This window comes from Astatotilapia calliptera, chromosome 17, assembly GCF_900246225.1.
Source record: "Astatotilapia calliptera chromosome 17, fAstCal1.2, whole genome shotgun sequence".
Lineage (NCBI taxonomy): Eukaryota > Metazoa > Chordata > Actinopteri > Cichliformes > Cichlidae > Astatotilapia > Astatotilapia calliptera.
Genome location: NC_039318.1, coordinates 34,920,355 through 34,934,679, shown reverse-complemented (window position 1 = coordinate 34,934,679; position 14,325 = coordinate 34,920,355). Strand labels below are relative to the sequence as shown.

The following is a 14,325-nucleotide window of genomic DNA, read 5'->3' as shown; positions in this document are numbered from 1 at the left end:
ACATACCAGAAAGACGCAGAATTACGACAGCAGTAAAAACATGGGTATTAGCAATGTTTATTCTAAATTGTTATCTGAGAGAGTTACTGGCACGGATTTGTAAGAAGTCACAGATTTGTAGTTTGTCAGTCCTGAAAGTTCACAAGCTCGGCTTTTCCGATATTCCCTCCGGTGAGGATGCACACAACATCCTTGCCCTCCAGCTCTGGGATCTTGTTGTTAACGATGGCAGCAAAAGCAGCAGAGCCTGATGGCTCCACTACCAGCCCGGATCTGTAGAGCGTGGACACGGCAGCCTCGATCTCCTCATCGCTAACGAGGATGATCCCCTCCACGTAACGTTGGCACAGCTGATAGGGCAGCCTGCCTGGTGATGGCGCAAGAAAACTCTTCTATTTTCTCATGTATTGCAAACAGAAAGTCAAGGAATTTAAAAAAAAAAACAGTTCACATACAACCCAGATATGCTGGAGAGAAATTTGACAAAAACTACCTGCGAAAGGTGGTGCAAGACCTGACGCGATGCTCTTGCTGTCCATTTCTACTGGCTTCTTCTCAATTAAGCTTTTGTACATTGTGCAAGCTGCGTTAAGCAGAAACACACTTAAAGTTTCTGAACACAAAAACAAGCTAAACATCAGTTTGTCGGTGACTTTTTACCTCCTTCTGGCTCCACGCCGTAGATCTTGGTTTTACTGCAACCTGACAGTTTGATGGCAGCAGCTACTCCAGCCAGCAGCCCACCTCCACCGCAGCACACCACCACCACATCAGGCTCCGGCATCACTTCCAGCACCTCCATACCAAGACTAAATGCATGTGCACACGTAATTAATAAAAGACAGAGATATTAGAAATGTAATTGTTACCAATAAAACACGAAGATAGAAGCACTCTTATGCACTAGCATCCAGCCCTGATTGTACCTGGCATGCCCTGCAATTAGATCCAGGTCATCGAAGGAGTGCAGGAAGGTCATGTTGTCCTCCTGAACACAACGGTTCACCACATTTATCAGACAGGATGTAGGAGCTCGCTCCACCTCCACCCCTAAACTCTGAGGACAAGAATAACCACTCCATGAAAATGACAAAGTAATAAATTCACACTTATTAGGAAGTAATTTATTTGTCTGTATTTAACTTTCAAGGCTTTTGTCTTTTGCTTAACTGTGCCACAAACAACCTCTGACCTGTATAAAGATGGACTTGTTCTCTGGGGCGGTTTCAGGCATCACCACTTTGCCCTTTGACCCAAAGTGTTTTGAGGCATATGCAAACGACTTGCCGTAGTTTCCAGCAGACATGGTGACAAAACGGCCACCCGCCGGTCTCCTGGAAAACTGATTGGCTACTCCTCTGATCTTAAAAGACCCTGTCATTCAAAAACAGGAAGTCAATAAACCTGCAGCAAAGTGTCAGGGAAGCCAAACAAAGTGGGTTTCACCAACCAGTTCTCTGCATGTTTTCCAGTTTGATGTGGATGTTGCAGTCAATGCTGAGAGGCAGGGTGGTCTGCCTCCAGGCGATCATGGGGGTGTTGATGACACCCAGAGGGCTGCTCCTCACCGTCTCTCTCGCTTCTTTTAGCATGTCCAGGGTGACAGGGTCTGCAGACACCTCACACATCTGGGTGGGTCAGAAACAGAGAAACATCATCACACCCAGTAGTTTAGTTTTACATAAACGTATAAAAGACACTCATTAATTTATTAATATATTTTTGCAGTTACTGTAGGATTAATTTAAAATATGTAGCTCTCAACCATGAGTTCACCGCTTTAATAATCGGAAAATGTAAAGAATTGAGTTGATTTAATTTGTAAGCAGTTCGGAGCCTCTGATTTATTAGGAAAAAACGTGAAAGTTAAATTATATATAAAACAACTATGTTTTGCCTTTAAACGAAACCAAAAATGTATATTTATTCTGTTCGGTATTTTTTACACAGACCTTATTATTTGTTTTCACTCAGCTCCTTGAAGTTTAGTGTTACAACTTTTTCGTCTCCCTCCTCTGCAGCTCGATGGTTCCGGCATAAAATGCGTTTCAAGTCGAACGTTATTGCTGAGTGGACCGCAAACATGGCGGCTTCTGTGGAGCAGCTGGGTGAAATATTCTAGCTTCGTGAGCGAGAAAGTGTTCAAAGACAGACTGCAGTAATATGAAAACATGGCTTTGATAAAGCACGTGGTGTGCGCCATGTCCGGCGGCGTTGACAGCTCCGTCGCAGCGTTACTGCTGAAGAGACGAGGTGAGAAAAGCTGGCAGTGGAAACACTGAAGCACACCTGTACTGGCTTTGTGATGGGGAAAGGTTAGCCAGACGGGTGAAGCCGCCGTATACGAATCAAAGAAATCAATCAATCAAATAAAGTCAGAAAAACCAAAGTAAAGCTGTAAGTGAGTCTCATTGTGATTGCGTGTTGTTTGAAGGCTACAACGTGACTGGAGTTTTTATGAAGAACTGGGATTCTCTGGATGAGAAGGGGGTCTGCACCACAGAGAAGGACTGTGAGGACGCATACAGAGTGTGCCAGAGCCTGGATGTCCCCTTTCATCAAGTCTCCTATGTCAAAGAGTACTGGCATGAAGTTTTCAGGTATTTCTGTCTTCTTCTGTCTGCTGCCTTTAGGGCTCACAGCAGCTTATCTGCCTCCATCCCCTTTCCACCTCCTCTGTATATCGTCCTGTCGGCGCTGTGTTCAACATACTTTATCCATTACAGATGCCGCCATCTCCAATGAAATTTGAGAAATGCCGTTTTTGTGAAAATGCTCCAAAGGGATTTTCAGCATATCGTTTCTAAACATACTAGTTTAAAGAGCTGCTAAAAAGACAGTTGCAGGTCATTTGGACCACGATACACAAAGGTATTTCTGTGTGCAGTAAGTCATATTTGGATGCTTCTGTTGTGTGGGCTTCCTGCCCTTCTGTGTACATACATGGAAAGCTGTAGGTGGCAGTAAGCACAGAAGAGAGGGCTACATCTATTCCCTGTTTTGTTCCACCTGTCCCAATTGTCATAAGGCAAAAGGAAGGTTACACCCTGGGCAGGTCATCCAGGCAGACAGACAACCATTCACACCTACGACCAATTAAGAATCACCAGTTAACCTAAAGTGTGCCTGTGAAATGTGGGAGGAAGTCGGAGTACCCAAAGAGAACCCATGCAGGCACGAGGAGAACATGCAGACGCAACATAGATCCTATGTGGGTTCACTCCAGATTCCCTGGCTTCCTCCCCAGCTGGTCAGTGGATTTGAACCCATTACCTTCCTGCTGTGAGGCAACAGCACTAACTATCAAACCAACATGCTATCTACAATGTTCATATGCAGCATTAAAAAGTAGGAGCTCAGTTGGAGGCTGGTTGCAAAGTGGCTTGCAGATGTGCAACAACTGTGTGCATGCTGGAAGAGCTTAAAAAGTGCAATATGAGGCGAGCTTCCAGGATTCCTGATAAGGAAAAATGTTCTGATTTACATTTAAAATTGATATTGACTTCAATGAGATTTAGAACAAAAACTAGGATCAGAATGTGGAATCTCTCAAATTTTTTACTTGTTTTTTTTATCCAGTGTTGAGCACTGAATGCAGTTTCTCTCTGTCTGGTTTGCAGTAATCTGTTGAAGGAATATGAGAGGGGAAGAACACCAAACCCAGACATACTATGCAACAAGCACATCAAATTTAACCACTTCCACAAATATGCCATCGACACCCTGGGTACGCTGTTTTATTTTCATTCTCATGCTTATTGGTTGAAATATAAAATATGATCACTTAAGTCTCAGACACACTCCAAGAGACACATTGTTTCCTGTAGGTGCTGATGCCATGGCAACAGGCCACTATGCCAGGACATCACAGGAAGATGACGAAGTTTTCGAACAGGCTCACACAGCTCCGCCCACCACACTGTTCAGAGATCGATTTGAGATCCGAAATCGTAAGTGTGACTTTCCCTTTATACCTCTTATATCTCTGATTTTTACACTAATTTCCACTATTTTTGTTTCTGCGAGTGAAGTTTGTCTTTTTTTCTTGCGTTCCCATCACCAGCTGTGAAGCTGTACAAAGGGGCGGATCTCCTCAAGGACCAGACTTTCTTTCTCAGTCAGATCCCACAACAAGCCTTACGACAAACCATGTTCCCGCTCGCTGGACTCACCAAAGAATTTGTGAAAAAGATGGCTGCTGAGGCCGGGTTTCACCACGTGCTGAAGAAGAAAGAGGTGCTCAAATATATTACAGACTTTAATAAGGAGAGAGGAGAGGAACACAGGATTTAAATTGACTGGTGTGTCGTTTCAGAGCATGGGTATCTGCTTTATTGGAGAGAGAAACTTTGAAAACTTCATCTTGGAGGCAAGTATTTATTTCACATGGCAAAAGTATCTCATTTTCATAGGATTTATGACAAAACCTTCCATCTCTTTTTAAGATGACCTCAGATCATTTTGATCTTCAGCTGCTTTGTTTCTATTTTCAGTATCTGGACCCCAAACCTGGGAACTTTGTCTCCATTGAGGATGGAACTGTAATGGGAACCCACAAAGGTGTGTTTGTGAACATCTTTTTAAAAAAAATAAAAGTGTGCCACTACTGTACACCTGACTAAAATGTATTATAGTCAGGCAGCATTCTCTGGAGCTAAAAACAAAGCAACGTCTGAAGTGCTGAAATATGCAGTTCCTCAAATGGCCACATGAGGCTGACTTCAAAGTCAAATTATTTCCCATGCAGTCACATGTTAAAGGTTACAGAGGTTGTTTTGGTCCATATGCGCATGTATAAAACTATCAGACACCTGTTTGTCCCTTCTTTTCTCATATTCTTATGTGTTTCTGTCCATACAGGTTGGTTCACACTGACACTGGGCCAAAGGGCAAGGATAGGCGGGCAGAGAGACGCCTGGTTCGTGGTGGACAAAGACATCGTTACTGGAGATGTGTTTGTGGTGAGAACATCTGTGTTTAAGTTATCAAATGTCAACGCATCCATCTTAACATTCTCCTGATGTTCCCTTACAATTAGGAGCGATTTTTTTTCTTTTTCTCCAGTTTTAATGTTCATGAATGTGTCGACTTGTATGGGCTCAAAATGTGGTCATAAATATTTTGTACTTGTAAATCGGTTTTGTACTTGTAAAAAAAGATTTGTATGTGTAAAAAAGATTTGTGTGTGTAAAAAAGATTTGTGCGTGCGTAAAAAAGATTTGTGTGTGTGTAAAAAAGGTTTGTGTGTGGACTTAGCCAAAAAAAACCCTGCAAGTTACAAGTACGGATTTTGACCCTATTTTTCTTCCTTTCATCTGATTGGTGAATGTCATGTCAATCACAAATGTAACAATCCAATCAGAGAACAGATGGGTTTGGCTGTCGGAGGGGCACTTTTTTGAACTGCAGGTCCTTGAAGGGTAATTTCTATATAAATATCCGATAGCAGTTAGGTCCCCTTACTTTCAGCAGCTGTTGAAAGGATAAAGTTGTGGTATATCAGTGGTTAGAAATACCATTATTACTTTAAGATTAGTTTAACACAAAGTCAGGGCTGACCCAGGACCATTGCTGTGAGTCACAGCGCGCAGCATAAAAGTCCTTTCACATCGGATGCAGGATACGCTGCTAATGCTAATTGCTGACTAAAAGCAAAGGATCCAGAATTTGTTACGCTGGCTGCTGAGCTCTGTGGGTTTTTGCAGCAGCTCTACCTGTACTAGATGCACCTGCTCCTTGTCGTTTTTATCGCTGACTTTATGTGAACTACAAGAGTTTCTGGTTTTTTTGCTAGTTCTTCAAATGTTCAATAAAAACATGTATGCTAATTCATAACGAAGAAAGCTTTGTAATGAAGACTGTCATTTCCAAAACACTGCCCCCCCCCCCGTGTCTGCAGCGCTGTTGAAAAGGCTGTGGAAGGTCCTGTATTAAACACGTAGACCTGTGACACAAAAATGATCAAACTCGGACGACCACAGACTGTTTTCCTTCGTGGTGATGAAGGAAAACGCTGGGTTGGCATGTAAAAGGGTATTTATTCCCTTCAAAGACCTGCAGTTCAAAAAAAGCGCCCCTCCGACAGCCAAACCCATCTGTTCTCTGATTGGATTGTTACATTTGTGATTGACATGACATTCACCAATCAGATGAAAGGAAGAAAAATAGGGTCAAAATTCGTAGTTGTAACTTGCAGGGGTTTTTTTGGCTAAGTCCACATACAAATCTTTTTTACAAGTACAAAATATTTATGACCACATTTTGAGCCCATAGACTTGTAGATTCAAAAACCAAGTTTGTAAAATGAAACGGAGGATGGTAATACCTGTAACTCCCTGTAGGAGGCAGCGTATTCATCTTAGGTGTTTCTTGAGCAACGTGTTGCAATTCGTGACCATTTTTAATCGGGTACTTGATTTGTTACACCTCTTGTGGCTCAGGCTCCGACAACCAATCACCCAGCTCTTTTCCGCGACACCGTGCGAACGGAGCGTTTCCACTGGGTAACAGAAGACCCGCCTCCCGAACTAGCCAGGACCCAAATGATGGATTGTCACTTCCGCTTCATCCACCAGATGCCGCTCGGTGAGTTCTGTGTTATCAGTGCCTGCGAGAAGATTATTAATGCCGACTGAAAATCGGCTCAAACATTAAACACAGCTTCAACTGTGCGTTCCAGTTCCCTGCACAGTAACTCTGAACATGGACGGCTCTGTGTGGATTTTGCTCTCCCAGCCAGTCAGAGCTCTGACACCTGGACAGGTAGCGGCTAACATGTTCAGGACTGTTCTTTAACATCACACTACATGTGTGGCTTCTTTGTGTTATCGGAGTGTTCTTGTTTTCCTTCCACAGTTTGCCGTGCTCTACAAAGGGGACGAGTGTTTGGGCAGTGGGAAGATCACCCAGCTTGGGCCAAGCGAATTCACGCTGCAGAAGGGCCGCGAGCGGATGGTAGCAGCCTTTCAGCGCAAAGAGCAGTCGACCCCTGAACCAGACAGCTGAGAGGAGCTCACAGTCCGGCTGTGGGGGAAATGCACTGTGTGCAGCACATGAGCTGCGAGCACCCTGTGAGGAACATAAGCCAGTCCAAGAGATGGTTGGACCGGCTTTAGTGACACAGGGCAGATGCTCAGGGAGGCAGCAGAGGGTTGATTGGCTTTTTAAAGGCTCCAGGAAACAGCAGTGTTTTGTTTATGGGTTGTTTTTTTTGTTTTTACATAAGTAGATCTCTACTGTTTTTAACCTAATATAATCTTTCCGTCCAAGATCTGTACCAACACCACAGAGATAACTTCCAGGTACTGCTTGTTGTTGGCTTCACTACGAGGACAAAGATGCACTCGTGAAATGCAATTATTTAATTGAAATTGTGTAAACGAGTAGGTTTGTGCATTTCTACAGTGCACTGTGTGTTTTCATAAAAGCAGAAACAAAAAATGAGCTCACATTGTTAAGCAGAGCATTTTCTGAATTGTAGACGGTGCTTCTTTTTTTGTGGTCTGAAAGCTCTGCTTTCTCTTTACTGGGAGACCTGGGTGAAGATTTGTGAAGTTCTGCTGGACTGTCAGAATGCTCACGTTTCCTCAGAGGACACTACCTTGTGGGCAGATCTGGTTGACTCTTGGCTTGTTCTACTTTATTGGTGTAATAAGAGTTTATGTAGTTTGTCTTAAAAGTTTTAAGGCTTCTCAGGTTAGTTTTTTTTTTTTTTTTCAGACCAGCTAAAAACTTTGAAGGCTACTAAAAAATTATTTTTGTATGTTTCACAACTTCTATGATCCAAGTTTATTCTGTTGTGGATTTGACGGTGGTTAAATTATGACCTAAAAAAATGCCTGATAGGAGAGAAAGGAAATGTGAGAGTATTGGATGTTTTTATCCATCGGTTGTGCCATTTATTTCAGTAGTTGTAAATTACAAGAAAGATGATTTCTAATGCTGTATTGTATTTAAAATGCCAGGTTAATGTTTTTTAAAAAACAGCAGTGCTTTCTTCGGGCGCAGGAGAACGAACTCTGTACAAAGTGTACATTTGAAAAATGGACTTAAACAAATAAATAAATGCGAAGAGTGACATTTGCTTTCCCTGCACACGCCTGTGTTTAAATGTGCCATATCATGTTCTGTCCAGAGTCGTGATTTTTCTTGGGCAAAATTGAGTTTATGTACATAATGGTCATTTTGTTAGGCACACTTTTTTCTTTTTCTTTTGCTTGTAACACAAATGTCTAATCAGCCAATCAGACATGTAGACATGGTCGAGATGACCTGCCGATGTTCAAACTGAGCATTTGAACAAAAAGGTGATTTAAGTGACTCTTAAAATGACACGGTTGTTGGTGCCATAGAGTACATGTGCTGGTTTTTAGAGCACTTCTACTCTACTGGAGAATTTTACACACAAGCACTCTTTGCGACATGCTGTCTAACATTCACACTTCATTGGAAAGCAACTGATTGGCATGCAGACTGGAGCAGCGAGGGATCGAAGTTGTAATGCTGTCAAGTTGACACAGACTCAAATATCTCAGGAATGTTTCCAGGACTTTGCTGAATCTGTGCAACGGAAAGTTAAGGAAGTTGTGCAGGTAAAAACGGGTCCAACCCGGCACCAGCAAGGTGTGCATAAGGAAGTTCATCAGTGGATACGGCAGCTGTGGGCCAACTGTTGTAAAGCTGCTGGTCCTCGTAGGGGCGCTGTTGTACAAGACTAACGTCAACTGTTATTCTGGAGTTAACGTTGTTTAGCACAAACATAACGAATCCCGAGAGTAACGGCATTGTCTCGTGATACACGTTAAAGTGCAGCATATAATCGTTGTTGTGGGAGTTTTTTCCAGAATAGAAAAGTCATTTTTTTGTCAGCTTAAACTTTAAATTTAAAAAAAAAATCGTTTTGTTGAGGCAAAACAAAATGAAACGTGAGGAAATGTGTTTGAATGAACATAAAGTTCTAAAATCATACAAACTTAGATGCCTGAAACGCTGTCTGATTTTACCTATTATTATTATTATTATATTGTTGTTGATGTATTACAAATGAAGAAAAAACACTCATCTCTGACCATGACGCACACAAGTAAACTGCACGGGTGAAGGAAGTGAGATCCTCTACGACATTCCTGTAGTTTTGTGGTGCAGTCCACAGTTCCCTGTGTCTAATATTTACTACATTGATGTGACATATAAATAACTGTTCAACTTTCTCCCCTCCATAGATGAGTAGGAGCTGGTTAAAGCTGTGATGATGACATTTTCAGTCTTCCTTCACTGAGCCTCAGGTCTGTTTTAATTGTACCATCACAGCTCAGAACGCTTCAGCACACAGAAGTTGAAGAGGGAGCGACACTTAAACGCGCAGCAGGAATTTTACCCACATCTCGTCCTATTGTAATAACAATGCGCCTGTGCGTATTGGTCACCCGGACAGCGGCACTTCCTAAATCTCCATGAGAAAAAAAAAAAAGAAAGCCTCCTCGCCACCACCCCACCCGAAAGCGTCCCAGAGGGGGAACACAGCAGGTTTATGGTAATAAGTCTCTGAGGAGGAGAGAGGAGGAGGAGGTGGAGGAGGAGGAGAGCCGCGGAGCCATTTTGTACTCATTTTAAACTCAGTGTGTGTTTACGCAGCCGTGACGCGCCTGGACACACTGATACTATGGATACCCAGCGTCTTTTTCCACGTTGAGAATTACTTCACCATGCGGGAGAAAAGTAAGACGCGGTGCTGGGAGAGGGAGACTTAATGCTTTTCTTTACTTTTTTTGCGGAGGAGTTTCGGTGAAGTTGAACGGGATTCGGCAGGTTTACAAGCATGGAGCCGCCGATGTGTTGCTGGGTTTGGGTTTGGGTTCTGTTCACCGTGCCGCCGCTCGCGGGATGTTTGGAGATGCACCTTTCGGAGAGTTCACAGCCCGGGAGCCTTTTGGCCAACCTGTCGCTCGGCCCTGGGTGGACTTATAAACTTGACAGGACTTTATCTCCCAACTTCATTCAGAGTTGTTTCCAAGTTGGGAGGCTCGACGGTGTTATCCGCCTGTCCCACAAAGTTCAGTGTGCGCGCACACCCAGGAATCCTGCGCCTGTTTATTTCAGAACTGTCTCCTCCGCGTCCGGAGACGTTATCCTGACGCATTTTAATGTGTTTGTTCACGGCCAGGACTGTTTTATTAAATACAAGAGAAAGAAAGCGTCAGGTGAGCCAGACATTCAAATAAAACACCTTTCAAAACTGGAGGCAACTTCCTGCTTACCTGCAGGTATTCTACTTTTGAATGTAACAAAACTTTTACCCTCTTTCACGCAAAACACTGCCTTTTTGGATACTGAGTGTGTAGGAAGAAACGTTGTCGGGGTGATCAGGCACGGAGATTTATTCCTGGCTAGTGACTTGTGTCTTAAACACAGTGGACAGTCGGAGGAGAAGCTTCACTGCGCGCTGCACAGCTCTCCGGGCAGCGGGCTCTCTGTGCAGCTTCATTTGACGCTCGTTAAAGCGCGCAAACAACACCAAAGCCCGTCAGAAACCATCCACAGACAGTCTGTTGTGCTGATCAGAAGGGGAAAGCGGCAGGTTAATTCATCTCCCCAGTTTCAACTTCCCAACTATCAGGTGTCTGTGCGTGAGAATGAGCCCGCTGGGACGCGAGTTATCACCCTAAAAGCAAATGACCCAGATGATGGAGAAGCGGGGAGGCTGGAGTACAGCATGGAAGCCTTGTTTGATAAAAGGTCTGATGACTTTTTCTACATAGACTCACAGACTGGAAGCATAACAACTATCCAGGCTCTGGACAGAGAAGTCAAAGACACCCATGTGTTCAAAGTTACTGTGACGGACAATGGCACCCCCAAAAGATCTGCCACTTCTTACCTCACTGTCACTGTAAGTGACACCAACGACCACACCCCTGTGTTTGAGCAAAATGAATATCGAGTCAGCATCCGAGAAAACGTAGAAGTGGGCTTTGAAGTTAAGACAGTCCGGGCCACTGACGGTGATGCTCCCTCCAACGCCGACATGATCTATAAAATTGTGAACGCAGACGAAGTCAACTCTGTGTTTGAAATTGACCCCCGGAGCGGCCTGGTGAGGATCAGAGAGCGGCCTGACAGGGAGACCCGGTCCCAGTACCAACTGATCGTCGAAGCCAACGATCAGGGGAAGGAGCCAAGTCCCCGCAGTGCCACCGCCACAGTTTACATCACTGTGGAAGACGAAAATGACAACTACCCACAGTTCACTGAAAAGAGGTACGTGGTGCAGGTCCCAGAGAACGTGCCAGTCAACACCAAAGTGATCCAGGTGGAGGCGACGGACAGAGATGAGGGAAACAATGCCAAAGTTCACTACAGCATCATAAGTGGCAACGTTAAAGGGCAGTTCTACATTCACTCCCCCACTGGTGTCATTGATGTCATCAATCCTCTTGACTATGAAATGATTCGGGAGTATAATTTAAGGATTAAGGCTCAGGATGGAGGCAGGCCTCCGCTGATAAACAGCACAGGGATGGTGGTGGTGCAAGTGGTGGACGTCAATGACAACACACCCATGTTTGTCAGCACACCTTTCCAGGCTACAGTGCTGGAAAATGTGGCCGTTGGTTACTCTGTCATCCACATTCAAGCCATTGATGCCGATTCAGGGAAAAATTCTCTCCTGGAATACCGCATTACCGACACCACGCCAGGTTTTCCGTTCACCATCAACAACAGCACAGGCTGGATTACAGTTAGTGAGCCGCTCGACAGGGAGGAAATTGAATTTTACACCTTTGGCGTGGAGGCGAGAGATCACGGGACACCTGTGAGGTCCTCCTCTGCCAGTGTCAGCGTCACAGTGCTGGATGTGAACGACAACACACCCACATTCTCAGAGAAGACCTACTCACTGAAGATCAACGAAGATGCTGTGGTCGGCAGCAGTGTGCTGACAGTGACCGCTGTGGACAGGGATGTTAACAGCATGGTGACGTATCAGATCTCCAGCGGCAACACCAGGAACCGCTTTGCCATCACTAGCCAGAGTGGCGGTGGCCTCATCACCTTAGCCCTTCCCCTGGACTACAAGCTGGAACGCCAGTATGTCCTGACAGTCACCGCCAGTGATGGAACACTTTACGATACCGCCCAAGTGTTCATCAATGTCACCGATGCCAACACACACCGGCCTGTCTTCCAAAGCGCCAGCTACCACGTGTCTATCAGTGAAGACAAACCAGTGGGCAGCACTGTGATAGTGATCAGTGCGACAGATGAAGACACGGGGGAAAATGCTCGTATCACATACGTAATGGAAGACAATGTTCCTCAGTTCGAAATTGACCCAGATACAGGTGCCATCGTAACCAAAATGGAGCTTGACTATGAGGATCAGGCCTCCTACACTTTAGCCATCACTGCCAAAGACAATGGCATCCCCCAGAAATCTGACATCACTTATGTAGAGATCATCATCAGTGATGCCAATGATAATGCTCCTCATTTTCTCAGAGACATCTACCAGGGGAGTGTTCTTGAGGATGCACCTGTCTACACTAGTGTGCTCCAGATCTCTGCTTCAGACAGAGATAGTGGATCAAACGGCAGGGTGACCTATACATTTCAAGGTGGGGATGACGGTGACGGGGATTTTCACGTAGAGCCTCACTCTGGCATCGTCAGAACCGCTCGCAAGCTGGACCGGGAAAACGTTCATGTTTATAACCTGAAGGCTTTTGCCGTGGATAAAGGTGTTCCGCCTCTGAAAGCTGCTGTTTCTATTCATATTGTAGTCCAAGACATAAATGACAATGCTCCAGTGTTTGAGAAGGATGAGCTTTTTATTGACGTGCAAGAGAACAGCCCAGTGGGATCAGTCGTGGCCCAGATCACTGCCACAGACCCCGATGATGGCACTAATGCTCAGATCATGTATCAGATCGTAGAAGGAAATATTCCAGAAGTGTTCCAGCTGGATATTTTCAATGGAGACCTCACTGCACTCACAGACTTGGATTATGAGACCAAAACTGAGTATGTCATAGTCGTTCAGGCCACATCAGCACCGCTAGTGAGCCGTGCTACTGTGCACATCCGCCTAGTAGACATGAATGACAACGAACCAGTGCTGCACAACTTTGAGATTCTCTTTAATAACTATGTCACCAACAAGTCCAACAGTTTTCCATCTGGAATAATAGGAAAGGTTCCGGCTCATGACCCGGATGTGTCGGATAAACTGCGCTACAAGTTTGAGTCTGGAAATGAGCTAAGTCTGCTGCTGTTGAATGAAGAAACTGGGGATCTGAGGTTGAGCAGGGATTTGGACAATGACAGGGCTCTGGAAGCACCCATGACTATTTCTGTTTCAGGTAAGCAGTCAACCATGTTTTTCTGAGAAAATCCCACTTTTCCTGTCAGTTTCATAAAATGTGTTAAAGATGGAAATTTCCCCCAATATGTGATTCATCACCACACTTTGGAGTCAGTGTAGAATTTTCTCATGAATAGAGACAGCTGCACTGTTGACTGTATGATCAGTGAAGTGTTTGCTGCAGGCTCTGTGCAGCATCCGGTTGTGCTGCTTTACGTAATTGCTGATAAATGTATTGTCTGCAAGTGGTGGGTAGAGGTAATAAAAAGGTGCCGTTCACAGGGCACCCTCATAGCTCAGTGGCTTTGTTGTTGCAGTTATGTGGGTTTTGGTGAAAAAGCCGGCGCGCACTCATGCATGTAGTGCAGATATATGAAGGCTGCTGATTTCCTTTTCTCACTGTTTGGAGTTTGTCCATGCTAGCACTCTTTAAAGTTCATGGGATGAATGTGCAGGTTCACTGCAGGAGGGAGTGGGGGGTGGATGAAGTTTTTCTTTTTGTAGTTTTTCGTGCTTTGCGCATGTTTTTCACACATCGATTTTTGAATGAAAGAGAAGTTTGGATACGTTTCTGTGGTGGGGGGTTGGATCTGAAGGCTTAGATCCAAACCCTGCTAAGTCATGTAGAAAGAATTTGCACTGAGCTTCTTTTTCTCCAAGACAGAAGCACACTTTATTCTTTAAAGTTAAAGATTAGACAAATGCAAACATTTGGACATTCACACCCAAAGTCAGAGGATACCTTCTACAGCACAGATGAGCAGATACAGAGGTTCACACTTAGCTATTAATCAAGAAGAATAAATGTATTTCTCTAGCTCTCCTGTTACCTGTCAGTAGCTGCAAAACCTCTCTGCTGTCTCTCTCTCTTTGCCTTTCTTATTCTTTTCTCACTCTCATGCTTTCTCTGCTTGATCAACCAGAGCACTTTAAACCCCCCAAAATGGGCAAACAGCATAACACAG

The 14,325-nt window shown here is 44.4% G+C and overlaps 3 protein-coding genes across 8 annotated transcripts in view; 2 read left to right on the top strand and 1 right to left on the bottom strand.

Annotated features, from left to right (window-relative positions):
* Positions 1–21: 21 nt before the first annotated feature.
* Positions 22–2,014, bottom strand: LOC113009601 (L-threonine dehydratase biosynthetic IlvA-like). Its single transcript, XM_026148005.1, has 7 exons — positions 1,953–2,014; positions 1,451–1,628; positions 1,193–1,374; positions 927–1,057; positions 661–809; positions 494–583; positions 22–367 (listed from the first exon to the last, which is right to left on the bottom strand). Exons 2-7 carry the CDS (start codon positions 1,626–1,628, stop codon positions 126–128), a joined length of 972 nt encoding a protein of 323 aa, XP_026003790.1. The 5' UTR covers positions 1,953–2,014; the 3' UTR covers positions 22–125.
* Positions 2,015–2,070: 56 nt separating this feature from the next.
* Positions 2,071–8,079, top strand: trmu (tRNA 5-methylaminomethyl-2-thiouridylate methyltransferase). The gene is made up of 11 exons (XM_026148004.1): positions 2,071–2,253; positions 2,435–2,600; positions 3,621–3,727; positions 3,828–3,950; positions 4,064–4,236; positions 4,316–4,369; positions 4,494–4,560; positions 4,861–4,961; positions 6,441–6,585; positions 6,680–6,762; positions 6,856–8,079. The coding sequence occupies exons 1-11, from the start codon at positions 2,172–2,174 to the stop codon at positions 7,003–7,005; spliced, it is 1,251 nt and encodes a 416-aa protein (XP_026003789.1). The 5' UTR covers positions 2,071–2,171; the 3' UTR covers positions 7,006–8,079.
* Positions 8,080–9,590: 1,511 nt separating this feature from the next.
* Positions 9,591–14,325, top strand: part of celsr1a (cadherin EGF LAG seven-pass G-type receptor 1a) — a 95,967-nt gene continuing 91,232 nt past the window's right edge. For all 6 annotated transcript variants that reach the window (XM_026146100.1, XM_026146097.1, XM_026146099.1 and 3 more), the window contains exon 1: positions 9,591–13,358. In XM_026146100.1, coding sequence (XP_026001885.1) covers positions 9,818–13,358 — 3,541 coding nt within the window. In that variant the 5' untranslated portion in view covers positions 9,591–9,817. The remainder of the gene's footprint in view (positions 13,359–14,325) is intronic.

What these genes read in the sequence shown, in the direction of transcription:
- LOC113009601 (XM_026148005.1), bottom strand. Translation starts at nt 1,628, where the DNA reads ATGTGTGAGGTGTCTGCAGACCCTGTCACCCTGGACATGCTAAAAGAA. An exon ending in GGAAAACATGCAGAGAACTG is followed by an intron (nt 1,375 to 1,450) that starts GTTGGTGAAACC and finishes TTTGAATGACAG; the next exon opens with GGTCTTTTAAGATCAGAGGA. An exon ending in CGGCGTGGAGCCAGAAGGAG is followed by an intron (nt 584 to 660) that starts GTAAAAAGTCAC and finishes TGCTTAACGCAG; the next exon opens with CTTGCACAATGTACAAAAGC.
- trmu (XM_026148004.1), top strand. Translation starts at nt 2,172, where the DNA reads ATGGCTTTGATAAAGCACGTGGTGTGCGCCATGTCCGGCGGCGTTGAC. An exon ending in TACTGGCATGAAGTTTTCAG is followed by an intron (nt 2,601 to 3,620) that starts GTATTTCTGTCT and finishes TCTGGTTTGCAG; the next exon opens with TAATCTGTTGAAGGAATATG. An exon ending in TTGAAAACTTCATCTTGGAG is followed by an intron (nt 4,370 to 4,493) that starts GCAAGTATTTAT and finishes TTCTATTTTCAG; the next exon opens with TATCTGGACCCCAAACCTGG.